The following is a 27,839-nucleotide window of genomic DNA, read 5'->3' as shown; positions in this document are numbered from 1 at the left end:
TCGAGTTTATTGTCCTCGCTGTCTGTTCGCATGACGTCATCCTTGGGTGGCATTTCCTATCCCGCCATAATGTCGTCATCGACTGCGCACGCGTTGAAATTAGTTTTTATTTTTTGGGATCTCCCATTACTTGACGCTCTTCATCAGCTGCAGAAGTTGTTCGTGCATAAAGATATCGATATTCCACCTGAAAATTTCGCACTTGTTGTTGTTTCATGCAGCGCCTACACTGACGCTACAGTCTTTTTTATGCCTTCCGATATCTTCACGAGTTGTCGAGCCCTGCCGCTGCCTTTCGCAATGATTGACCTTGCCGCCGGAAGAAGCAATATGTTCATACTCAATCCGCTTTCCACACCTGTCACTTTGCTTGCAGGGAAATGTCTTGGCCGCGTGCAGGATCTCGACCCTTCGTCTTTGGTTGATGTTCCGGATGACTACTGCGACCACCCAAAATCACTGTCGGCACTCCAGGAGTCGTCCAAGGATACGTTTTCCAGCGCCATCGCCGACACCCTCACTCCCACCGAACAAGCCGACCTGCTTGATCTTCTGCATGAGTTCTGGAATTCTTTCAATGTGTCGCAACCTCAACTAGGCCGCACGTCGCAAGTCAAACATCATGTTTACACCGGCCTACATCAGCCACTGCGTCAAAGACCATACCGTGTCTCCACTGAAGAGCGCCGCGTCATCAACGATCAAGTCGAAGATATGCTCCGTAGAGACGTCATTCGACCATCTCACAGTCCCTGGGCGTCTCCTGTCATCCTAGTGCGTAATAAAGACGGATATATCCGATTTTGCATGGACTCTCGTCGTTTCAGTAAGATAACCCACATTGACGTATATCCTTTGCCGCGCATTGATGGCGCCATTGACACCCTACACAGAGAGGAATTCTTCTTGTCGCTAGATTTGCGGTCTGGCTACTGGCAAGTTCCAATGGCTGAAACCGATCGCCCAAAAACTGCATTTATTACACCTGACGGACTATACGAGTTTAACGCTTTGCCCTTTGGGGTTTGTAACGCGCCTGCCACGTTTGAACGACTTATGGATAATACGCTACGTGGCCTCAAGTGAAATATGTGCCCCGGATACTTCGACGATGTCGTGGTTTTCTCGCACAACTTTCCTACGCACCTCTTTCACCTCAGGCATGTTTTGACTTGTCTGACCAACACTGGCCAGCAGCTTAACCTGAAAAAATGCCGCTTTGCTGCACGCGAGCTCGTCATCCTAGGCCACATCGTGTCCAAGCATGGCGTATTACTTGACCCAGCAAAACTTCGAGCAGTGGCAGAATTTCCCAAGCTGACGACCATGAAGGAACTTCGTAGTTTTGTAGGCCTATGCTCTTATTTCCGGCACTTTGTTCGCAATTTTGCATCCATCATGTCACCATTAACCCAGCTTCTTCGTGGTGACGTGAACCTCTCCTCCTGGTCTCCTGCATGTGACGTTGCCTTCACTACTCTGCGCCGTATGCTCACCTCGCCACCTATTCTTCGCCTCTTCGGCCCGACGGCTCCTACTGAAGTGCACACAGACGCCAGCAGTGTCGGGCTAGACTCTGTCCTCGCTCAACGAAAGCTTGGCTATTCAGAATATGTTATAGCCTACGCTAGCAGCACTCTGACGAAAGCCGAAACTAATTACAGCGTGACAGAAAAAGAGTGTTTGGTTCTGGTGTGGGCGCTTGGAAAGTTCCGGCCGTACTTGTACGACCGCCCGTTCGATTTACTAACTGATCACCACGCGCTTTGCTGGCTCTCCACGCTGAAAGACCCTTCTGGCTGCCTTGCGCGATGGGCACTCCACATCCAGGAGTACGACATTCGCGTCGTATACCGCTGCGGACGCAAACACTCAGACGCTGACGCCCTGTCCCGCTCACCTTTGCCACCAGATCCGACGTGCGGAAAAACTTGCTTACAAACCTTGTCATCACTAAATACAACGTGGCCACGCCTGAGTGTTCAAAACATATAAACCCTTTTGCCATCGCTATTACTGGCGCGGAATGTCCAATTTTGCACGCAAATTTGTGCAGTACTGTCCCGACTCCCAGCGATGCAAATCAGCACCGTTACGTGCAACTGGCGAATTGCAGCCACTTCCATGCCCTGCCAAGCCATTTGATCTTGTTGGCGTTGACCTCTACGGCCCCCTTCCATTGACACCAGATGGCAATCGGTGGGTTACAGTGGTGGTCGACCATTTGACACGCTACGCCGAAACAGCCGCTTTGCCGAGCGCTACCGCTCAGGATGTCGCCTCTTTCATTTTACGTCGCTTTATCCTTTGACATGGCACACCTCGAGAGCTCCTTAGTGACAGAGGCCGCGCTTTACTCTCTGAGGTCGTCGAAGCTCTGCTTTCGGAATGCCACGTCATTCATCGTAAAACGACAGCATAACACCCGCAGACTAACAGGCTAACGGAACGGTTTAACCGCACGCTGGATGATATGTCTCAATGTACGTGGCATCTGATCATAGCAACTGGGACCGTGTTCTCCCATACGTCACATTCGCATATAATACTGCAATACAACACAACCATGGGATTTTCACCTTTCTTCCTTCTTTACAGACGCGACCCTTCCCATACAATCGATACTCTACTTCCCTACCGTCCTGATGCTTCCGAGTGCCCACCTGTCTCCGATGCTTCTCGACAAGCCGAAGAGTGCCGCCAGCTCGCCCGTGCGTTCACCTCAAAAGAGCAGCAACGCCAGAAAGAACACCGTAGCACCGCCCTTTCAGATACCAGCTATGCCCCAGGGTCTCTTGTGTGGCTCGCCATTCCACACCAAACACCGGGACTCTCATCGAAACTTTTCCGCCGGTACGAGGGGCCTTACACCGTTTTAGAGAAAACCTCTCCGGTTAATTACCTAATTGAGCCAGTTTCCCGATTGGATGACATGCGCCGGCGTGCACGTGATATCGTCCATGTTTCCCGCCTGAAACCGTATCATGAGCCTCTCCCTGAAACTTTTTAGGTTGCCAGGATGGCTCCTTTTTCAGCGGGGGTGATTGTGAAGAAGAAGATGTGCCTACAGCAAACAGCATTGCCAACACCCGTCTCTCTCGGCTCGTGCTTCGGTTCGTTGCTGTGCCAATCGCTGGACGGTTCTTCACGCTGTCTCGTCGCTGTCCTTAACGGCTAATAAATCTCTTCACAGAAAGCAATATTTACCATTCACCCAGTCGATCTACAATAAATAACTCCCCAGCAATTTTCAGATATCTCTACCCTCCGACAGACAGCAAGATGCTATTGCGCTGGCAAATCTCGTCCTCCCACCATCTATAATTGACATGTGTTATGTAATTAAGAAGACCCCAGTTATCTACCTTACCAATCTAATCATACCCTCCTTGTACATAATATTATATGTTATGTTGAAACATTAACAAAACTAAATGTGAAGCAGTTACTACAATATTAATCTTGGATTCAATGTCAGACCCTCCATTTAGGCCCATAGCGAGGAATTATGTTCAAGTGGGGGTGAAAATGTTGAAGGCCTTGAGCACCTGTTTTTATTATTTGTCTTTCATCTGAATTTCAGAAAGCCCCCCCCCCCCCCCCCCTATACCTCCCACAAGCTTTAGATCTGCCTTCATGAATATACACGTGAAAGGCAGTGAAAATTTGACACGCAGTGAAAATTTGACACGCATCAGAAGTCAGGGGCTTCAGATTTTAAGCTTCGAGGCACACACACGAAGGTTGCCTACAATAATAAGCAAGCCGAGCAGTAGCACGAGAGCTTACCCCCCGAAGCACCCGTCTGCTGCGTTGGTGTGAACTGCAGTGTTGCTTGCGTGGCCCTCAGCCTCTGAGACGTGACCCCGTCGGTGGTGGAGGACTGTGTAGACGTTGACTGTGTCTGACTAAATGACAGGGTCTCGGCAAACAGGGGCGTCATCGCCGCATGCCGCCTTCGCCAGGACCCCGTCACCGCATAGTCCTGCACGTGACGTGAGCAAGACGGAGGGCTAGTTGGACCGCCCTGAAGGGGCCAGCCCTGCAACACTTTTCGAATGCAGTCAGAGAATGCTGCTGATTGGTAACCAAGGCTCCTGAAAACATGCGAGGCACACATCACAACATAGCACGCAGCATGGAATTTAGAAATGCGTTATATATGCCCAAAAAATCACACGGACATAGCCATTGGCAGATTTGAGTGCTGTGAGCTGCATTGTTATCCCAGTGAACTCTACAATTTAGACTCGTGATGACACTTAAAGTGAGCAGCTTTTTCGGCAAAAAGTGGCAAAGATTGCACTAAGCAGCGCAAAGCTTGAAACAGCTAAACTGAACGACTCTGACGACTAGGGCTTGTGAGTATCCACCAAAACGGCTATTTGGTTAAGCCAGAGAAAAGTAAATCTGGCCTTAAAAGCTGGTTATCCAGTTATCCAGATTTAAAGAAATGACAACTCTGCTTATCCGGTTTGCATGAACGTGCATCCGGTTATTCAAATATTCGAAAACGAATATTTAGTCTCGCTACGGGCAATTCGAAATCGAAGTGCAATTGGATACGTACTGACACAACGTGTGCAGCTTGTTGATTCATTACTAACGTAATCACTAATGGCCCATGCAAAGACTTCCCGTTTCTCAACTGTGCATGCAGTTTCGCACCCAGATCACCTTTCAAGAGGCATTACCACTAGTGACCCACGTAATACTCCTACATTAAGACAAATGAACAATATGAGAAGCTCAATACAAGCACATATCGAACATGCACAAATCATTGCAATGTTTTCTACAAACAGGAGAGTCCAAGAAAACGAATATTTATGTTAGCATTGCAAAATAAAAATCCAGTTATTCGATTATCTGAATATCACGGTATTGTTAACCAAATAACTAACCGAATATTCGATCAATCCGGTTATCCGGTTTTCAAAATCGAATAATCGATCAATTGAATAACCGGATGACCAGTTTTGCCACAAAATCGGTTTAATGTTGATGCCCTACCGACAACTGATCTGGTTGCTTCTATATTGTTTCTAGGCCTTGGCTAGGTGATGCTAGGCAGTTTCTACATTGATTCTCGGCGCGGAGAGGTTCGAATGAAACCGCAGACAGTCACAAACACGACATAAATGCCCTAACTACAGAGACAGAAACTCGCGCTGAAACGAAGCATTCGCACTCCTTTTAGATCGACAGGCACGGCGTTGTCAGCGTCGGCCTTTCGTCGCTTCAGGGTCTGTTCACAGCCACCGTGGCCTATCCTGTTTCCTAGTATTATCTCGTTGGCCGTACAGGGCATGCTACTTAAATAGGACATGAAGGGACCACCAGAAAAATATGTCCCATTTAATAGTACTAGTTCCATTTACTCAGAGATGACCAGGGATTCAGAATGCGAAAACAAAACCAATCCTGTCAGATGCGTTTGTTCCATTTAGGTAACAGTTCTGTTCAATAGATTTTCGTTTACCGAATGTCTACTGTACTTATGAACTTCGGATCGCTGACGTCGCTTTGCAGCCATTTCTTGAGCTAACCGTTGCCTTCTTCATTTTTTGCGGACCAGTGATAAGCAGTGGGATTTACTCAATTTCTGTGGCACATACACATTCACAATGATGATAGTTTTCGCGACAGGCCACGCATGCAAATTACGGCTAGCTCAAACAGCTTCGCTCTTAAAAACAAGAAAAAGTCACAGCTTTGCCGCAAAGACAAAGCAATGAACGCGATAGCAGCAATTTCAAAGGTGACGTGCAGTATAGAAAGCAGATCTAAATGTGCCCCACATTTCTCACGCACAAATTACGCACAAAACGTACTTACAGATACGGATGCACGCGAATAAGCATCTCATTTGTTACTTCGATGAGCCAGAAAAGCGCCCACTTTTCGCGTACGGAGACTTCAATTATTGCAGTAACCTTTGTGGGCCTGGTAACTACAGAAAAATCGTTCCACGTAAAGCCCGAGGCCAGCCAAGGCGTACGATCCTCCCCTCCTTACCACCGCGAGATAAAGGTGCGAGAGGGAGCGTAGCTCTCCTATAAGCCGGGTAAAGTATGCGTAGGAGATTAGAGCGGGCGCCGCTGTGCGATGTGGCGACGTGCGCTCATTGCGCCATCTTTCTGGTAATGCCGAAAACACAGCAGCGGTAAGTGGTAAATATAAATAGCTTGCCGTTTGAACAGTGAAGAATACATATTCTCCAGGGTGGCTCAGTGGTTAATGCCTCGCTTTCACAACGCAGAGGTCCCACGTTCGATTCCGCGCGCCAGAGTGCTTTTTACTAGATTTTTTCTTTCTTGCGTTTTCATGTATGTAGATACGTATACAAATACGGTACATGACATCAACGCCGACGCCGGCGGCAAAATCTAGCCAAGAGTGTCCATATAATTGCTATCGCAATAAAAAGAAAGTGCTCAAAGTCATTCAATGTGAGCTGATGTACCAGTGTAGCTTTGTGGCCTCTTGTTTCATCTCTCCTCCTCCTGTGTAGCTTTCAATGTGCCGAGACAAAAGGAGAGTCAAAGGGATTAGAGTGCCGAAAAATCCCTGCAACTTTTCTCACGCTTGATGAATTGCAAAAATTTTTGAGGCTGTCGATTTATGACGCAATAGTGTCGTCCTACGATGATTGCAAAGAAAAGTGCTAATAATAATTGTTGGGATTTACAGTCCCGAACCCACGAGATGATTATGAGAGACACTGTTATAGAGGGCTCAGGAAAATTTGAGTACCTTCTTTAGTTGCACATTATAGAACACAGGACTTCAACACTATCCTCTCCATCGAAAATTGTGGCTGTCATGACTTCAAAAAGTGTTGTAAAAGTGTTGCCTTAAAACATTAGTTAAACTGTTCGCAGTTTGAGCACCGAAACTTGCTTGGGAGACGATGTTGCTTGAAGTAGCTCCTTGCTTCAATGTGCCTCCGAAAACCTAGAGATAATGCTACCGCCAATGCTCAGAATGTTAAATACGCCCAGATCATATTAGCTACACCGAAAAAGGTGCCTCTAAATACCAATTAAACTGTGTAAAACTTTGGAGAAAGCCAGTTGTTGAATATTTTATATGCAATAGTGAGGTTTGAGTGATAGTACATATTTTAAACGTGCTTGACGCTGCTGTGTGAGTTGGTGTTGTGCAACAGGGCAAAACTATGCACGGGAACAAGCGAACAGGAATGCCCCAGCACACTTGTAACAAGATGCTGAAAAAAAAAATACTAAGACTGACTGTGGCTGACCTTGTTTTATATGTTCTATGTTGCAACATTGTATAAGCAGTTATTTAAAACTAGCAAGCTCAGTAGTTGGTCAACGGTACTATTTACATTTCAACTATACCAAGTTCAGTGTAGTGAGACATTATTTCTGTAAGCACACAGACAACCCTATCTGAATGCAAATTGGAACAGAATGTCCTTTTTTCCCCCTAGGCAAGTGCATGTGCATAAAAAGAAATAGGGAAGTATGAGCTATAACATACTTAGTGTAGAAATAATTAATAGTTACTCACTATATTCACTCATGTAATGGACACACTTGCATAATTAACGCTCACCCAACTTCAGTTGTCAAAATCTGGATTTTTTTTACTCCCACTTAATAAACGCACCCTTTACATTCGTATGCTGCAGTCCGGCTTACTGACACCAGGCGCCTCTTTGCCAGTTGGATCTCTGTTGTTTTTTATTTTTATGCCAACCTCTGCAGCCACCTCAGTTTGCTCCCCCCCCCCCCTTCACCCGCTGCTGCGTGCCGTGTTGTTCTTGTTATCTGCGTGTGACACATCCCCTGTCTTCTTTTATTATCCATGCACCACAGCGGGCTTCACAAATAGTTCGAGTGTAGAGACATCTCAGCTGATAAGCATGCAGCGAGCGAAGGTCACAATACTGCTCGCGCTAACGAACGGTCGCTTCCTGCAAATACGAAACTTTAAGACCAAACCACATGCATGCAATTTTCGAGCAACGACGACAGGATTTTCTGTCGGCATGGCTGTCGCGAAGGGATATTCATCGTCATCACGTCCCAGGTTTGTAGAAAACTAGAAAAAATCGCTTGTCGCCCAGAAAGGATCGTGACAAGTTGCGCAACATGGTAGCACCCCCCCATTCTCGCTTTTTCGTTGCAGTTTGCTCTTCATGCTAGTAATTTGCACGTACTTCAAGACCTTTTCTACAGTAACTTCTCACTTGAACAGCGATACAAGAGCTGTATTTTTTTTGTTGATCTTGTTATCGATGGTTTGTGTTGGATGCATTGGTGGTAGCTTGCTGCAGTGTTGGTTACTTGCTACAATGTCAACAGCGTCATAGCAGTCATTAGGCGAGGTTGCCACGAAGTTGGCAAAGTGCATCATAGCGTCGTAGCGCACGCTTCTGGGCATGCCTCGAGATCACAGCCAATACCACTGTTGCGGTTAAACGACCGCAAGAAAAGAAAGCCGCGAAATGCTTTTATGGAGTGCGCGGGCGGCGCGGGGACAGCTTGCAGAAGTTAGCGTTATCAACCACCAAAGATGAATGCATTCAAGTGAAACAAAGCAGCTGTTTTTGAACAGTGTACCCATATCTCATTTGCGAAAGGCTAAGCCACCTAACTTTTTTCCTTTTTGCATTACCGCATTTTTCGCTCATCCCGAAAAAGATTTCATAAAATTTTTCCCGCATAACAAAACACACCTCTAACTTTGCTCAAGTGTTCGGAGAAAAAAGTGCGTTGATTACGCGAGTAAATACGGTAATCCATTGTTAACTTATAGGTGCCATTTTGTTAGAAAAGCACGAAAGTTAGCGATCTCTGTTGTATTGACACTGGTGTTGCCCAACAGACCCCGGCAACTCACCACAAAGGTGCAGTCCGACAGAGGATGCTGGAAGACCTTGCGATCGTAGTCGGGACTGCGCGAAGTCAGCTCCAGCAGCAGAAACGTGGACGACGACAGAAACTGCTCTTCCGATTCGGGCAGGTACATGTCACCTAGCAGGGCAACAAGGCGCTCCGTGGTGGCACGGGGCAGCCGAGTTTCTTGGCACCAGAAGTTTGCCACCAAAAGCCTGAAATCATGATGGAAAGACAACAAATGCACTAAGAGTGCTGGTGGTTGTAGTAGAAGTAGTCCACTTATAATGATATGCATGTGCCAAGGATATCCCATTGTTACAACTGATAATTATTATAAGCGAGCTCAGAAAAAAAAGAGGCAAAAGAGGAGAAGAAGGAATAAACTTTATTATAAGAAACCAGCAAGTTTAGGTGGCGGGGCCAAGGCCTCCCACGAGGGGTCGTCAAGGGCTTGCCTCGACGCCACCCCACGAGTGTGCTGCGTCGCCCAGCTTTGGTCGTCAAGAGCGGGGCTCCGCAGAGCCTCATGGAGCTTCGACGAAAGGGTCACGGCGTTAGTGTGTCTGTACTGTGTCAGGCACTCCCACAGCATGTGCGGAAGCATAGCCGGGTGAGTGCCGCAGCACCGGCAGTGGGAGGTTGCGTACACGTCCGGAAATATGAGGTGAAAGCGGGCAGGTGAGGGATACGCGTCTGTTTGAAGTAGACGCAAAGTCGTGGCCTGTGCCCGGTTGAGCTTGGGTTGAGGTGGGGGAAAGGCTCGGCGGGCAAAAAAGAGACCAAAACATTTTATTTGCGTGTAAATAGGTAGTGCAACTATGGGCTACTTGGGCAGAGAAGCCTTAGTCTGTCAGCTTGATTGCTTCATGCAAGGCTGGTGCACATCTTTTTGAAGAACACCTAGGTGCTCCCCATAGTCGAGCAGAAGGTTTTTCATGGAAACAAAAGTGCCAGAGGGGCTGTATACTCTATTGGGCCACGTGTGACGACAGTACCTAGATAGGCTGCTCGATTGCATCGCCAGAGTTGCAGCTCCTCAATGCTGTCCGCAGCATGTGTCTATGCAACAATAGCCTCATCAATGAGGCGATTGGAAGTTTCTACAACATCGTCTGTATGAAGAAAGTTGTTCGTTTGTGGCAAAAGGCAGAGAAAGCACGGTGCAAATGACAAGCGAGCAAGACAGCAGTACGAGCCAACGCTGGTACGACTGGGCGCACATATGAGGCCAAAGTGTTGGTAGCGGGAGGGCAGTTGTGGAAGTCCCGCAGGAATGCTAATCCTCCTGTTGCTTCTTCTTCATAAGCGATGCAGTCGACTTGTTTTTTGAGGGGGTGGACAGAGTGCCAGGTGCACTGACATCACGGCGCATGCCGTCGGGCGGCCAGTGCAGGGCGGCACAGAGAACTTCTTTTGGTGCGCACTGTTGATTGATATGTGGGGTTTAACGCCCCAAAACCACCATATGATTATGAGAGACGCCGTAGTGGAGGGCTCAGGAAATTTCGACCACCTGGGGTTCTTTAATGTGCACCCGAATCTGAGCTCACGGGCCTACAACATTTCCGCCTCCATCAGAAATGCAGCCGCCGCAGCCGGGATGTGAACCTGGTGCGCACTGTTGCCGAATTCTATCGCTATATTTGATATTGTGACCTTGGAGCCTCGTGTAAAGAGCAGTTTATATAACCATAGAAGGCATACAAAAGTGGACGGTGCCATCATTTCTCATTGTTATATTTGATATCATGTAACAAACGGTATCATTATAAGGAGACTCGACTGTACACTAGACTCCCAGTAAACAGAAATCTCGTAAACGGAACTGCTGCTTCAACGAAACAACTGCATTTAATATAATTGGTTTCGTACATGGATTCGGCACCCTTGTTCATTTCTCAGTAAACGGAACTTCTGTTACATAGAACACATTTAAATGGTTAGTTCAGGCTCTTTTAGCGAGAGTAGTAGTGGTAGCAGTACACTCAAGCCTCATTGTAACAGAGTTGTATCTTTCCTGAAAATAGGTTTGTTATATCCGAAAATTCGCTATAAAGGTATGCTCCTGAAACTATATCTATTGCAAAGCTATTTTTCATTTAGGTACTTAGTTATACAGTTAAACCTGGATATAACAAAATTTATAAATTCCGGAAAAATTCGTTATAGAGAGGATTTTGTTATATGCAGGTTCAGCACAAAAATGCAGAAAGTAAACCCGCAAATTAAACAAATGGGGGACTGAAGGCGGAGCTAACCAAAAACACTTATTTTACATTAAATATCTATATTATTCTTGCAATAGCAATTATATGGGCTTTCTCAGTGGGCTTTTGCCGTTGCCGCCATGTTCTGCAACAAGTCCAAATTGATAACATGCCCCCGTACATCGTAACTTTCACAAGTGAGTAAAAGCGTGCGAGCGTTGCTGAAGCGAAGAGCAAATGAGTCGGCCCATCGTCATCGCCTGGAAAGTGTATAAGATAACATCTCCCGCGTGTTAAAACTGCCGTCGAATGCTCAAACAGAAAATGAACCCCCCCTCTTGAACGAGCATGAAACAACGCGGAAGGGGGAATCGCTCGAGTAGCAATAATGAACTTGGATTTTAGGGGTGGTCGCGATCGCTGGTGCACTTGCTATCTTGGCGAGTATCAGTGTGGTTTCAAAGGGAAGTCACTGTACGCAAAAAGCACTTCTACCTGGAGCGGCCGTATTTGCTCACACCAGCGTTTCGCAGGAGTTCCGTTTCCGCGATATCAGATTCAAAAGACCTGGCTGCCAGCCTTACATCTTATATCATTACAATCTTTTTCTATCGCGTTCATTGCATTGCATTCAACGCCAGGTCGTGTTGCCAGAACTAATCGACTTATCGCGAAAGCTACCAGCCTGCGAACTTGCGGCGCAAGACGGAAGTGCGTGGCGAGTCGAGCTCCGAAGGTCCGTCGTCACCATAGTCTCGGAGAGTTTCCATCAGCGCCTAGTCTGACATCCTCTCGGTGGTGACGATACAGTTGTCCGAAATTAAGAAAAGTCACAGCTTTGCCGCATGGGCAAAGCAATGAATGTGATAGCAACGACTTGGAATGTAGCGCTGAGAACGGCAAGCAGATTGAAACGTGCAGTGCGCTGCTCATGCACAAATGACGCACGAAAACATTATACACAGGACGAGAGCGAACTAACAACGTCTACCACTCGACACTTGACGCGCTGTTTAAACAAAAACAAGGCACGAAACATAATCAGAGGTAAAAATATGAGTGCGAACAATAACAAGTGCCCCAGTTGTTTACTTCGGTGAGTTCGAAAAGCGCACTGTTTTCGCAAACGGCGCCTGTCCTGCGAGCGAAACACCCGGCAACTGACACGCAATCGTTCCGGTCAAAGTCAAAGGCGCATGATGCTCCCCACCGAAGGATAAGCGCATGTACAAGCATGTACCTCCCACCCCTTCCAGGGCAAAGTACGCGAGGGAGATAAGCCCACATAGGTGTCTCGTGACGAGCTGGGCATTGAGCGCGGGCGACTTTTTCTTTCTTTCTCGAGCTTTTATTTATATAGATAAGTATACATATGCGGTGAATGACGATGGCGATGGCAATAAACCAGTCGAGACTGTCCATATAATTGATATCGTAATAAAAAAAAGCAAAGCTGAACCTCGTCGGGGGCCACATCATGCATGCACGCACAGTGTCAAAAACGAAAAGTGAACGACACAGATACCGTAGAAAACTATTCTGTAAAGTGCCCTCCATACGCAGCACGGCCTACGTATGTGACTAACTAAAAGCGTGGCACTGCCAACGCGCAAAAGTAGTTCTTTTTGTTTGTTTGGAGTGAGAAGGGGGCACTACCACGCATGTGCCAGTAACGGCCAGAATGGCGGCAACGCCGGCTTGTGGAATAAAGGCCTCCTTGTCCACCTCGCGCTCACCCGCACACAATAACGAGCGCTCGCTCTCACCTGGTGCGTCGTGCACGCCGCCGCCGCTTCGTGCTTTGTCAGCCGCGGATGATGCATGCTCGTGCCAAAATGCGAAACGAAAATTCTAGATTGTCCGTGGGGAAAATTCGTTATATCAAGGTTGTTTCCCGCTGTTACATTGTTGCATAGAGGTCGCAAATATATGTGCTTTTAAGGAGCAACAGTGGGGAATAGAAAAACTTCGTTATATCGAGAAATTATCTGGGTTCACTATATCTGCAGTAGCAGCAGCGGCGGCGGCAACAGCAGCATAATGAGACAAGTAGTATATTAATGTGATAGCATCAAAGAGTTCATCTCGCAGAAATTCTGTTGTCGGCGTCGGCGTCTTTCGTTGTGACCGAAAAATCACCATCTTGTGAGTGACTGAAAAATCGCGAAAGATACAAATAAAATAAATAATAAAAAATTCTGCAGTCCAGGTGAGAATTGAATCCAGGTCGTAGCAGGCGGGTGTTCTACCACAGAGTGAAAAAACAGTGAAAATAACTTCCTTTGCTTGGGAATGCAGCGAGATAAACTTGCACGCTTTACAAACACATGCGTCCTGTATACATGCTTCACAATGCAACATGTAACTTAGAAGCAATAATGCATGGTACAAGCATACATTGCGATAGGGCGTCAGAACATGCGATTATCATGATTTCGTGGTTTGAGGCAGGCCCCCTCCCCCCGCCCCCCCTACACAGAGCACACATGTTACTGCGCCTTTTCCCTTGAGGCCACGTAGTGGGTGCATAGCAAGCTCAGAAATCTTTTCTCGCGCACAATTTCCCGCGGTTCAAAGCACGCAACCCATTACACAGAATGGAGCCGTATGCAAAAGCTTCACTGACACAAGCCACTTTGAACTCATTACGCTCTACAGATAGGATATCGCCGTAGCGTTCAACTCTTCAAGGCAAAGCATAAAGAATCCCCCAATTTTTAGTAGCTGTAATGGTGACAGTAGTTAGTAGTAGTAGTACCAGTAGCAGCCGTAGCTATAGTAGTAAGGAAGAGTAGCAGTAGCAGTATAGTTGTGGTAGTATAGCCAAACCCTTTTATAAGAGACACTGATGTAAGAGACAATGAGTATAAGGGACACCAGTGTGACTACACTTAAATCCTGCTGTACCATGACCATTACATGCACTGCGAATGCAGAGCTCAACTTGTTTTAGGAGCGCAGATGTTTCGTTCACGGACGGCGCGAGTCATGTGCAATCCTGTGAACGCTCGTATCTTATTTGCGTGTGCTTAAGAATATTGCTTCAGCTCGTCGGCAAATCTAGCCACATATTTTTAAGTGAGCTGTGCAGAAGAACCGACGTTTTAAAGGGACACTAAAGGCAACTATTAAGTCGAGGGTGACTGTTGAAATGGCGGTCCGGAAACCTCATAGTGTTACTTTTGTGTCAAGGAAGGGCCTATTTTGAAATAAAATCACATTTTAGTGGTCCGCATCGGGTTAGCACACTTCAAATTACCCGCCTCAAGAAACAGACTCACTGGACCGTCTCACATCACTGTTGCCGTGCACAACGTTGCCCGGCTTTACTGCGCTAATAGCAGCCGACTGAAAGCAGTAGGAGCCACAGCAGCAACAACGGCCATTGATCAATTTCCCGCCATTAGCTTTGAGATTGCCGACGTTTTTTGTTTCAACTGCGTCCCGCTAGATGGCACCACCTGTCCCGTGTAACCACACGAAAATTGCATTTTTGAACCACTCGCACCATTCCCCATAGTAATGTCTGGTGGTTCTTTTTTCCATGAAGCAAAGAGAAACAAACAAGACACCTTTTATTGTGTCTCTTGATGCACGGAAGGCTCTTTATTTAGTGCAGTTAAATGAATTACTAGTGATTAATTGAAGGCGATCCATCTGATGTCATCGGGATCATTTTGAGAATGTCCTACTGCGGGGCTTGTGTTCTTGTGCATTTACCTTAATTTCTCGGTAAGTAGGGCACTGTTGTTGCTAATATTATCGTTTTAGATGTTATACATTCAGCTTTCACTCTGATGTAAATTATTATTTGACTTAAGTGTCCCTTTATAGCAAGGAAAAGGTTTGCTGCCATGGCAGTAGAGTTTGTTTACATTAGTGCTGACCATTCGAGCGTTTGATTTTGCTATCTTAGAATGTCTCGGGATTTCGAAGCACGCGATTTATATATTGTTTCCTGCCACAATCCCAACTGGCGGTCTGTGAATGCCTATACGCTGCACGTGAGAACTGTCCATGGACTTGCACAGAATTGAAGAAAGAAATAGCTATTGAAAATGTGCAAATATTTGGGCACGGACTTAAAAGACAAGTTTGCCACATAATGCAAAGCATGAGTTGCCCACTCACCTCAATGGCAAATCCGCATCGCCCAGGCCCAAGAGTAGCACACGCCTCGCCTGTTTCATCAAATCTGCCCCTCTCTCACTGGACCTGCACGTAAGTTTGCACAAATTTGCACATGGGGGCAGTACAACATGCAGAGATAAGACATGCAGGCACCGATAAACACATCCTACACAATCACACATGCATAAAAACCATTATGCCAGAAAGTAATTTGGGTTTAACGTTTTTTGGCTTTAACAGAAGTCGTTTGGGTTTAAGGTCCCAAAACTGCGATGCGATTATGGGAGACGTCGTAGTGGAGGGTTCCAAAAATTTCGACCACCTGGGATTCTTTAACAGGCACCTAAATTTAAGTACACGGGCCACATGCGTTTTCGCCTTCATCGAGAGTGCGGCCGCCACGACCCGGATTTAATCCCGCGACCCGCGAGTCAGCAGCCGAGTGCCAATTGACCACTATGGGGGGTTTATGATAGAAAGGGGATACTATAATTTTGAAATAGCTGTTCAGCATTTTCCAATCAACCACATCTTTTAAAATATAAGCATAAATAATACAACAGCCTTTAACTGCCATAATGTTGTTTAAGGTTTAGATACTCAATTTTTCTCATGATAATGGTCTCACAATGCCTAGTTATTTTAAAGCATTAAATGTTCTTTTAACTCGTTCAGAGCTCAAAGTGAATTCATTTGCAGAGTCTACGGAGGACATTATGTAACGTGGACAGGCCAGTATTGAAATCTTGCTATAACGAACCTAGATATAACAAAATATCAGTTGTAACAAAGTAAATTAAAAATAGTCTTGACATAGATACTATGTTAAGAATATACCTTAACAAAGATTTTTTTGGATATAACGAACTTATATTCATGTAAGATGCAACTTCATTATAATAAGGTTTGAGTTGCTGTCAATAAAGACTTGTGAGGGCACAAAACCAGAGTTGGGACTTACAAATCTGCCAGACTGCAATGTCTCACTCATATAAAAGTAAAACGATCACAAAAAGTCGACTGACCTGTACTTTGTGTAGAGACGCATGCATACGTCGTACACCAGCTTCCTGCAGCTGACGTTGGCGTGAACCTGCAGTTTGCAGATGACGGGCAGCAGCACGTGCCAGTCTTGTTCAGTGGCAACTGTGGTGAGCTTGACACAGATATTGAGCGCCACTTTTTGTATTCCGTCGTCACTGCATTTCCGTAGAAAGCACATGATGACAGGCGTAAACTGAGTGGCATTGTGAATGGGGATGCAGAAATACAATGCCGCAGTAAACTGCCGTTAGGACGAACAGGTTAACAGATTTCTCGGATGCACTGAACAATGTGAGAACATGACACTCCAGATTATTCTCAGGAAAAGGAAAAAAAGAAAGATGAGCGCAGTACTATTTTCCCTTCCTTCTCTCGTTTTACTATGCCAATTCTGTGATTCTGCAATCTACACAGTTAAAGAAAACAAACACCTGTTAAAAAATATTAAAAAAAAACAATAATATGAAAGAAGTAGTGACATATATTCAGCTTATCTTTTCTGTTGCGACAAATAAGCTAGCAATATAAACCCGCTTTTCAGAGCAGGGAATCCTGTGTGAGCATGTAATGATTAAGTGTTCGGGGACGTTTCTATAGTGCCCAGTTGCAGTGCGGTTTCAGGAAATGCTGACAGAGAGGGTAACAACCAGAGACCAAAACTATGCACTTGAAATAACGCATCTGATCCTCTATCACTGAGCCAAGGTGGCAGTCATTTGTCTGTTCACTTTATAGAGTATTATGTGCATTTAAACGGGGGAGAATAAGTCAGCCCCGCCTATGATGTGGATAGAAGCATGACCACCACGGCAGCTTGACAGTAGAGCATTGGGCGCGTTGTTAGAAGTTTGATTGATATGTGGGGTTTAACGTCCCAAAACCACCACATGTTTATGAGAGGTGGACCGCTCCGGAAATTTCGACCACCTGGGGTTCTTTAACGTGCACCCAAGTCTGAGCACACGGGCCTACAACATTTCCGCCTCTATCGGAAATGCAGCCGCCACAGCCGAGATTCGATCCCGCGACCTGCAGGTGAGCAGCCGAGTACCTTAGCCACTAGACCACCGCGGTGGGGCTTGTTAGAAGGTCGCAGGATTGGTACCTGCAGGTGGCAAGTCATCTTTTCGCCCACTTTTCTTGCTTCACAGTTACATTACAATTACTTTTAATAACATCCACTATGATTTATTTAGCATCATTGTCTGTTGGTTCTCATTATTATTGTGTCTGACAAACAGTTACATTGCAATTACTTTTAATAACATCCCCTATGCTTTCTTTGGCTTCATTGTCTGTTGGCTTTCATTATTATTGTGTCTAACAAAGCAAACAAACCTTTAAATTTACACTTTCCTTCACACAAGTACACTCAAACCTCGATATAACATACACAGAGACAATGAATTATTGGTTATAACGAAGTCAATGAAGAACAGACTTGTAATAAATACGGTGTTTTGAATATATGTTTATAATGAATTTTAGGATAAGAAAAGTTTTCAATGCAGATGTGACTTTGTTATAACGAGATTTGAGAGTATACATCACTAGTTACCGTGCCTTCAAAATGTTATGACAGTATTGCTTCAAAATGTTACGGCAGTATTGCTTGACAGTATAAAGTGCTTACCGTATTTACCCAATTCTAAGGCACACGTTTTCGAGAAATATGGGTCGAAAATTTGCATGCACATTGGAATCGGGTACAAACCGAAACTGGCTCCCTCATTGCAGCCTACCGTTATCGTCATTAGCAGCACCAAACAACTTGTTGCTAGCAACCATGGTAGCACATTTCAGCAGACACCTCAGCCAAGGTGGCGATGCAGAGGCAATTCTTGGGGCATGGAAAGTGTACAGAACCCATAAGCTGGAGGCAGCAACACTGGTTTAGTCATGCATCCGGGTGGTAAACAAGCGATTCATGACCGATCTGAAGTCATCAGGAAAACAGGCACCACAGCGCTTTTGGCAGTACATCAAGAGGCAAGACTGGTCAACGCCCTAGCATCTTGCACTAGCAGATGCTGCTACAGACATCAGACGGGGAGGACGAATCAGGCAAAGAATGTTTCTCGTTGCTGGAGAAGTGGATCGAGACTCTCCATCGGCGAGGTGACATGACAGGCATGCCAGCCAATACAGAAGGACCGTACACCTGGCCAGCCACACAAGAGCAGGCATCGGCAGACCTCAGAAGGGCGCCAACAGATAGAGAAATCAAGAGAGCCCTGAAGAGGGTAGATGCAGGCACTGCGCCGGTTGGTGATGGATTGCCAATGAGCCTCATAAAGGTACTGGACCCAAAAGCCAGAGAAAATGTGGGGGTGCTGGTGGACGCCAAAATTCCAGAGGACTGTAAGCGGAGTAGGATAAAACTACTGTACAAAGGTGCAGGTAATGCCAAGGAATTGGCCACTCATAAACCTATCGCCATAACACCTGTTCTTCATCGGCTGGACATGCAGGTATTGTGAAAGCAAGACTGCAGAGGTGGGCAAAAGCCATCGGTGTGCTGGGCGAGTTGCAGATGGGTTTCCGCCAGGGTCGTCTTATAGAGGTCAACTTGTTGATTCTCACCCAGGGCATCGAGAGAGCAAGTCGAATGGGGAGCCCGCTTTACGTTGCCTTCCTGGACATTGCGAAGGCCTACGACTGCGTCGACCGGGATATATTCTGGGCGATCTTTGGAGAGTTGGGCATGATGGAGGAGGACCTCGGACTGCTTCAAGCCATTTACAAAGATGTCGTGGCAGAGGTAGAATGGGAAGGCCACAGAACCAGACCTTTAGCCATGCCTAGAAAGCTCCACCAGGGTTGTCCACTATCACCTCTGCTTTTCATGGTGTACGTGGCCAGTGCTGTACAGCAATGGAGAGGTCTGGCTGTGATTACACCATGATTCACACCGAATGCGACCGACAGGTGACGAGCCACATTAAAACGCTGGTATATGCCAACGATTTTGCACTGCTTGCGAAGTCAGCAGAAAAGCTGCAGAGGTTGTTGGACATATGTACAAAAGAAATGAGTCGGCTCCGACTACGTTTCAGCCCTGCAAAATGCGTGGTGATGATGTGTGGAGAGTTTGACGTACCTCAGGCCACGTGGAGACTACAGGAAAATAAAATTCATATAAGCGTCGCGACTAAATACCTGGGTGTTCGGCTGACAGCGGGTGCAGACTATCTCTCGGCACATGAAAAGGAGCTGAGGGCGAAAGCAGCCCGATACAAGGGGGTTCCGGGCTAAAAAGCGCTGTGGTCGTACAGCCGATATAAAATCATGCGAGCTTTATGCAAGATGGTGGCAGTGCCGGGCTTCACATACGCTAATGCTGTGCTCTGGCTCTCCGCTGGCGTTTGGGAGTTCTTGGAGAGGCAACAAAAAGAAATAGGAAGGCTAGCTCTGGACGTACAAAAGTACACACCAGTGGAGGCCATACAAGGGGAGATGGGATGGTCTTCTTTCATGGCGAGGGAGGCAGTTGCCAAGGGCAAGTTATGAAGATTGGCTGGTGAGGCTCCCTGAACAGAATGTGGCCTGCAGGATGCTCAACCACACCATCTTCGTGAGTAGGTCTACGAGGTGGACCAGACGCACAGCAGCCCTGCCCTGACGCTTCGGGTTACCGGCAGTGTGTTTAGAGAGAGCAAACGAGGAGGGGGAAAATAAACCCGGAGAAGAAGTGCGGGTCATGGTATGTGAGGTGTAAACGACCACATGGCGGAAATCTGTCAAGACAATGTCATCTTTTCAGATATACCGCGACGAGAAACTCGAAATAGGCGCGGAAAGGTTTTACGACAGCTCAAAGAGCAGTGCGTTGCTAACAGAGGCGAGGGCGAGTGTGATGCGGATGCGACTCTGGAGAGTGCGATTCACAGAAGATGGATTTGATGAAAGGATTGATATGGCTGTACCCTTTAGATCGTGTAGCAGCTAACGCCACCTAGCCGTAATACTTAGTGAACTAACAACTACATTTATCTTTTTTTTTTTTACTTATGTACTGAAGTTGAGAACTGGTACTTTGCAGTGAAGGATTTAATTTTCACTCGTGCCTTGATTTTAGCCACCAATCAGATAGCCTCCTAGTTATTTCTGCCCACTTAAAGCCTATTTTGCCCTCGCTGTCCCTAAGCCCCAGTGCTTTGAGAAACTCTGTGCCATCATCCTGAACTATAGGGTGAAGCCCTTTACAGAACATTATCAAGTGTTCGGCAGTTTCTTCCTCCTCTCCACACGCACTGCATACCGTGTCTAACCCTTTGTATTTGGCCCGATAAGTCTTGGTTTGCATTAGTCCCGTCCTGGCCTCAAACAGTAGAGAACTACTTCGAGTATTATCATAGATCCTTTCCTTGGCAATTTCTTGTTTCAAAGTTCGATGGATCTCTATTGCGGACTTTTAATCATGCCAATTCTCTATATGTCAGTCTCCGTTTTCTTCACCTTCTTCTTAACCGATAGTTCTTTTGGGTAATTTTCTGGTTCACTTTCTCCATTTTGTATCAACATTCCTTAAGAACAAGTAGCTGAAAACCTTCCTAGCCCAACGCTCCTCCCCCATTTCTCTCAATCGCTTCTCAAATTTTATCTTGCTGCTAGCTTCCCTGCCCTCAAATGATGTCCATCGCATATCACCTTGTACTCCCTGATTTGGTGTATTCCCATGAGCTCCTAAAGCAAGCCTACCTATTCCACGCTGCTTAATTTCTAATCTTGCTTGAACCTCTGATCTCATGCACAAGACCGCATTGCCGAACATCAGACCAGGAACCATGGCCTCTTTCCATATTCCTCTCACATCATACCAATTGTAATTCCACAGTGCCCTATTTTTCATCATCGCTGCATTCCCGTTACCTTTAGTGGTTACAATATTTCGTGTTCCCTTAGGTACTCAGTCCCATTGCTTATCCATACGCCGAGATATTTGTATTTATCTGTTATCTCTAGCGTGACCTCCTGTATCCTAAGCTCACTACCTTCATTATCATTAAAAATCATGACTGCTGATTTTTCCTTACTGAATCTGAAATCTAACCTATCTCCCTCATTACCGCAGATGTCCATCAATCTTTCAAAATCTTCCTCGTTGTCGGCCATTAGCACTATATCATCTACGTACATCAATGCTGGTAGTACCTGTTCAATGAGTTTTCCTTGTTTGACGAAAAAGAAGTTGAAGCCAAGTCCACTCCCCTCTAATTTGGCCTCTAATCCTTGGTAGGTACAGGATCTTGTGAAAACATGTGCCATCTGTGGGGGATCGGACGAAACGCTCGGCCATGTCGTCCTCGAGTGCTGTGAGATTCTTCCACCAGCTGGCACAGCGACACTGAGCATCGCACTTGGCTTCAGTGTAGAGGGCGGACAGATACGGAATGTGGTGGAAGTGACGAAGAGGCGCCTTGAATACTGGTGGCGGCGTGGTGCACTACGTGTTTCGTGGTAGCTCATATTTGTGTGTTAGCCATCATAATTCACTCATCATAATTTACTTGGTGGATATGCTCTGATTTTTTTTTATGTTTCTTGGTCACCCCGATTTTTGGGGCACCAAACTACAGCGACCCATTAAAAAGAGAAAGACCACCAATTATCATCATCATCCCTCGTTACCTGCATCACAGTTTCAGAAGTGTATGTGTATTTTTTAGGGGCGAAGCTCCTTAAGGCATGGGTCTGTCTATCCCATGTATGTATGTAGTAGTACGTAGCCACCAGTAGCACATACCCACTTTAGAGTCGGTGTGCCACAGGGGATGGGAGATGGGAGATGAGGGCACTTGGAGTGTTCACTAGATGGATGCACGAAAGGACGGACAGACAGACTAGCAGACGGACGGACGGATGGATGGATGGATGCACAGACAGACAGACAGATGGATGGATGGACAGACTCACGAACGGACGCACGGATGGACAAATGGATGGCTGCGCGCACGGACGGAAGCACGGATGGACTGACGAACGCTTCGCCCCACTTATCATCATTCACTCCGTGGATATGTGGTGATTTTTGCTTCCCTCTTTTGTTGTTGCTGCTTTTTTGAGTTCGGCCTGCGCAGCATAATCCCTAGACCCAATGAATGCTTCATACTCGAAGATGCGTCGTGTCCGTCATGGTAATGGTCTAAAACTGAAAGTTAGTGTGCACGCGGAAGAGAATGACAACAGGGAGGTGGCTCGTTATTTCAGCGTGGCGGAGACCTGTGTTTGTGATTGGCGAAAGCTGAAAAAAGAAATTTTGCCAGCAAGCCATCAAGCAAAGGCCACCACAAGCCTCGGACGGGAAAATTTGCCAGCCTTAAAGATGAGTTTGCCGACTTCGTGAGGCAGCTTTGAGTGGACAACATGCCTGTCACAACTGAGGTGCTCAAGGTAAAGGCCTACGAAATAGCCAGAAGTCGAGGCCTCTCGAGAAGCGATTTCAAGGCGAGCCGAAATTGGATAACGCGGTTCATGAAGCAAAAGTGGGTTTCTCTGCGAAGGCGAACTGGCAAGTGCCAGAAGCTACCGGAGGCTTCTGAGCAAAAGCCGATTGCTTTTCAGAAATACATAATTTTGTTGCGGTGCAACAACGTGTACCTACTTGGACAAATAGAAAACGCAGATCAAACTCCCATTTATTTTGACATGCCTTCTAATACAACTGTCGAGTCAAAAGAGGCAAATTGAGTTTGCGTCCTAACGACGGGCAACAAGAAGACGTAGATTATGGCAATGCTGGCGTGCACAGTAGATGGCACCGAGTTGCCCCTTTTCTGTATTTAAAGGTAAAATGCTTCCAAAGAACGTGAACTTCCCGCGAGGTGTCATAGTGCGTGCCAACAAAAAAGGTTGGATGGATACTCGACTGGTTACTGACTGGATCGACTGCGTATGGCGCAAGAGACCAGGCGCCAACTTGGGGATTTGCTCCATGCTTGTGCTTGACACATTCAAGTGTCACCTGGATTAGCGCGTGAAAGATAAGCTGGCAACTTGCCACACGGACTTGGCGGTGGTTCCAGGTGGCTTAACCTCTCAGCTTTAGCTGCTGGACGTTTGCATCAACAAGCCCGTGAAAGACCGCATGCGGGTACTGTATAGTGAGTGGCTAGTAAACGGGAGCCACACATTTCAGGCAACATGCTGAAGACGTGCCTTGATTGAAGACATGGCAAGGTGGGTGGCTGAAGCTTGGAATGGGATTCCACCTGGCATAGTTGAGGAAGCCTTCAAGAAATGTGGAATTTCTAATGCTATGGACGGAACTGAAGACTAGATGCTCTGGTCCGAGAGTGACAAAAAGCTCTCCGAGAGCGATAGCGATTAGGTAAAAAAACATTTTGTTTCCCTTACTGAAAATACTTTGCTTCCTTTTCCTCCCGTTCGTTCGCAGAAATCGCGTGCTCGTTCCAGTTAAGTACGTCTTTCTTTTTTTCTTTTATCAGATTCGGGTGCGCATTACAATTGGGTCTCTCTCTCTTTTTATTTTCTGTTGCCAAATTGGGGTGAACGTTAGAATCGGGGGTGCGTTATATTTGGGTAAATACGGTAATGATTCAGACCGAATGGCTCAGTGAAGGTGGCCATCGATAAGGATCAATCAGAGCACATACCCGTGAGCGAGCATGTCTATGAAACCGAGTCCCTCCAACTTCTGGACGGGCTTATCCAATCCGATGCAGGCCATGGCGATGACCTCCAGGATGGCGACCTTGAAGCTGGCCAAGGCTCGTGGCAGCTGTAGCATCATTGTTTCGGTGAAGCTTTGTAGGGACAAGCGTGGGAGAGAGCAAAAAAAGATAGACATGATAGAGAGTGCTTGAAAGCGACATAAAGAAAGAATCCAATCTCCTGTCCTAAAGTGAGAACTTAAGAGAAAAGCAATTTTATTTGTACTTGACGATTACTCTTCCGCAATACCGAAAACGTCCTTACTACCGCCTTAATGTTTACACACCAGCTCAATGTGACATCATAAATTATGAACATGTGGATTACATTGCGTGGTGAGGTAACCAGGCATGTAACAAACCATGCTTCAATACCTTTGGGAAATACTTAGAAACTCTTGAATGCAAACAACATACTCTCATTAAAGTTTCGGAAAGATCGAACTTCGACCTTCGGTTTATTTTATAGACACAAAGCTATAGATACATGTTTTGTCAATGGTGTATGCGTGTCCACACAAATATATGCCACTAGTTATCATGCTTTCGAAATTTAGGGTCAGTACTATTTCTATACGTACTGCTTTATTGTTGAGACTAAATGAGTTCTGGCACAGTAATTTAAACCGACACAGCGTTTCTCTTTTGTGTTTCACTAAAACCTACGTGAACTGTTTTAGGGCCTGTGCAGTTCTTAATGCCCATGCACAAAACAATTCATAATGTGGGAAATGCAGGATAAGGTGTTAGAGCCCATCTGTAATACAGCATCTTCTAATGTAAAAAAAGTAAAATGAGGAAGTATAAATAGGTTAAAAGATAAAGCATTAAGAAATTAACGAAGCAAATCAGCAAACTGAAAGTTCCACAGGAATCAAATACCGGAACTCTAGCACAGAAGCACAATGCTGTCAACTCCCTTACACCAGAAATTGAAGCATTGTCGGTGTTTCAAAAAAAAACATCATTAAGAATTTTCTTTCACGCAAACTAGCGTGTTAACACACACACTAGCTTTCATTTCTCCATGAATATGACGGCCCTTAACTCCACACCTTTTTTTTGTCTCGGGCTTCAACGACACACACAACATTTGATGCTGGTTGATATCATGGTTCATGTATGGCACACACTATTGAAATTCAGGATTACACTTTTACATTCTAAGTTAATGCACCATCGAAGAGCCCTTAATATATTTGTGATGTAGGAAAGGCCAATTAACATGGCAGTAACAGTATTAAAAGTGCATTAGCAAGGATACTTGACGAGTGCAAATGATGAAGACATAACACGAACAACAGGACTGGTGCTATCGTTGTCTTGCGGTTTATACTTGTCTTATCATTGCTTTGCACAGATCATGCCTTTAACAAATGAAGCTAAGTGTATCCAAGCAGGTTAACAGATTATGCAAGGCATGCTTTCCAGTCTCTGTTATCTCATCTCTCTGCAAGCCATTGCTTAAGAAATCAAAGCAGCCATAAGAGCAGGCTACAAAAAGATGTTGACAGAAGGCCAGCAATGTCATACTCGCATAAAGGATCTAATAACCTGAAGGTAGCTAAATAACGTGATATCAAGCGAGTGCCTAGTAAACTATATCAGCTATATGCAAACTTCAGAGGGCCAGAAAGCACGTGCGATGTCCCACCAATCGTAAGACTTTTTATACTGTACATACTGCAAATGTAGTGCCCCAAATTACCTCTGACTTGTGGACGTGTCTTTACAGACAGACTAGCCAATGCTTCAGCGCTAGAGCGAGACAGTGCAGTAATTATGTCAATGAAGGTGTTATGTAATGAAGGTGTTCAGGGAGCAAGGGCACGGTTTGACGTTCACATGTGAGGTACCCCGGAACGATGCATTGCAGTATTTAGACCTCCAGTTAGCATTTAGCCCTGATGGTTTATGCTGGCGATATAAACCAAGGTCTCAAAAGGGCTTGCTTGACTACCAGTCTGGTCACTCCAGACTTGTAAAGAGTGGAATAGCCAGCTCCTGTATCCGGTCTGCCATCTCAAAGTCATGCCCGCACCTGATTCGACAAAGCATGTGTGAACAAGCAGTTAAGTTGCGGCAGGCAGGGTACCCTGATGCTGTTATAGCCGCTGTTAGTGAAAGGTTGCTTAAAACCATAAGAGCAGGTGGTAAGCTGGCGGCGACGGAAAGATGCAAAGGGAGCAGACCTTTCTCGGTAATCCCTTATATTCACGGAGTGTCCCACCGGTTTAAGAGAGTGGCGGCACGCTTTGGCGTCAACGTGGTGTTTTCAGCCAAAAGTAAACTGAAGGATATTTGCCCGAGACTGCAGCACCGTGAAAATAAAAAAAGTGGTAAAAAAGGCAAGTGCACAATGAGACATGGCATTCGTTTCGTGTCTTGTGTAAAAGGGGTGGTATACGAGACGCCCTTTTCGTGCGGACACGTTTACGTGGGCCAATCTGGGCGGTGTCTCAATATCCGTCTACGCGAGCACCACAGCTCTTTGAAAGGCACACCGACATCCCACTTGGCATTACATTGCCGTCAGTGTGGCTGTACTCCAATGTTCGATCAAACAGCTGTGCTATTCCGTCACAGAGAGCAGTTAACCCGAGAATTAGTTGAGGCCTGCTTCATCCGAAAACGTGGCGAGAAGTGCGTGAGTCATCCGTCTGTACTCCTTCACGATAAAGAATTTTCATTCCTAATGAGCACGTTTTCATAGTTTCACCGAGGTAAGCATGCGCAGTTGGTGTCACATTTTTCGTTTGTAGGGTTTTTCGGGGGGCTGTTAAGTTTTTTTCTTAGTTTTCTTGGTTCCATTTACACATGCGCGTTTACCTGTTTATTTCCTGATATTACATTTTTTGTTTTTGTATGACGTTGTATAACAATATATGTGTAAAAAAGTAGGCGTGAGATTTCTGTGATTTGAGTTCGTATATATTCATGTGTGTTTCCTAATAAACTTGGTTTGAAGTTAGCGCTCGTGTTGTCTACGTTTCTTTCATTTGTTTCCGTTCTGTGGCGCTAAGATTTCTTAGTCATGAATTATGTCAAGAAGGGATTTGGTAGCCACTTGGCAGAATTTCACAAAGGAGGTGCTTGTACATGTTTATTTCACTTTTCTTGAGAAAGGTAGTTCAAAAACAGAACGTAAAATTGCTGAGGCTTACTTGATAAAGAGATCGGGTGATAAATGTGTCAGCTGTCCATCTTTGGTGTTAAATAACATGAAATGGCTTTTTTTATGACGCACAATCATACAACATGGGTTTAATTTGAGATTTCATGTTTGAAGATTCACCCACACAATCTCTTGTGGGACGATGCGTGCATCTGTACTTGATGTGCGGGTACATTACAATGTTCATTTAAAACAAACGCCAGTTGTAAGAATAGCGTCAGTCTTGTATGTGTTTCGTCTCCATCGTTTGCACTTGTCAGGTATCCTCTAATGATGGACCAACATGCCTAAGTCAAAGTAGTAACGAATGCACCAATGTGTGAAATTGTGTCATTGAGTGTCATTGTGAAATTGTGTAAAATTGTGTCACTCCACATCAAAGCTTTTCACATAAAAAGGTGTGATGCAATTGTGATGCAATAGAGCCATACCTTCTTGCGAATGGCTCGTAGAGACGACAGATGCGGTTCAGGACCAACACGTACTGGTCGCGCTGGCCCATCTTCAAAATGGCTGCTAGGTTTGACTCTACCGAGCCGAGAAAATTGTTGTCAATGCCGACACCTTCGTTCATCTTGCAAAACGTGAGCCCCACAACATCGGCTACCGTCGTGTACAACAATCGGTGTTTGCCAGCCAGAAGTTTCGGCAAACGGTCCAGGATTCTGGAGAAGTGGAACGAGAGGTGCCGAATTGTAGCATACATTTAGTGTTTCTACCGTAGGGTTGCTCCAAA

At 45.8% G+C, this 27,839-nt stretch overlaps 1 protein-coding gene across 4 annotated transcripts in view; it reads right to left on the bottom strand.

The window, feature by feature from the left end:
- The window catches only part of LOC119180381 (DNA-dependent protein kinase catalytic subunit), a 231,258-nt gene that overhangs the window by 92,086 nt on the left and 111,333 nt on the right, over window positions 1–27,839 (bottom strand). For all 4 annotated transcript variants that reach the window (XM_075869063.1, XM_075869064.1, XM_075869065.1 and 1 more), the window contains 6 exons: window positions 27,535–27,768; window positions 23,872–24,021; window positions 16,237–16,410; window positions 15,212–15,295; window positions 8,875–9,085; window positions 3,790–3,985 (listed from right to left, as the gene is read on the bottom strand). In XM_075869063.1, coding sequence (XP_075725178.1) covers window positions 3,790–3,985; window positions 8,875–9,085; window positions 15,212–15,295; window positions 16,237–16,410; window positions 23,872–24,021; window positions 27,535–27,768 — 1,049 coding nt within the window. The remainder of the gene's footprint in view (window positions 1–3,789; window positions 3,986–8,874; window positions 9,086–15,211; window positions 15,296–16,236; window positions 16,411–23,871; window positions 24,022–27,534; window positions 27,769–27,839) is intronic.

This window comes from Rhipicephalus microplus, chromosome 7 (assembly GCF_043290135.1).
Source record: "Rhipicephalus microplus isolate Deutch F79 chromosome 7, USDA_Rmic, whole genome shotgun sequence".
NCBI classification, from domain to species: Eukaryota; Metazoa; Arthropoda; class Arachnida; order Ixodida; family Ixodidae; genus Rhipicephalus; species Rhipicephalus microplus.
The sequence above is the reverse complement of the archived record's forward strand: the minus strand, read 5'-3'. Positions and strand labels throughout refer to the sequence as shown.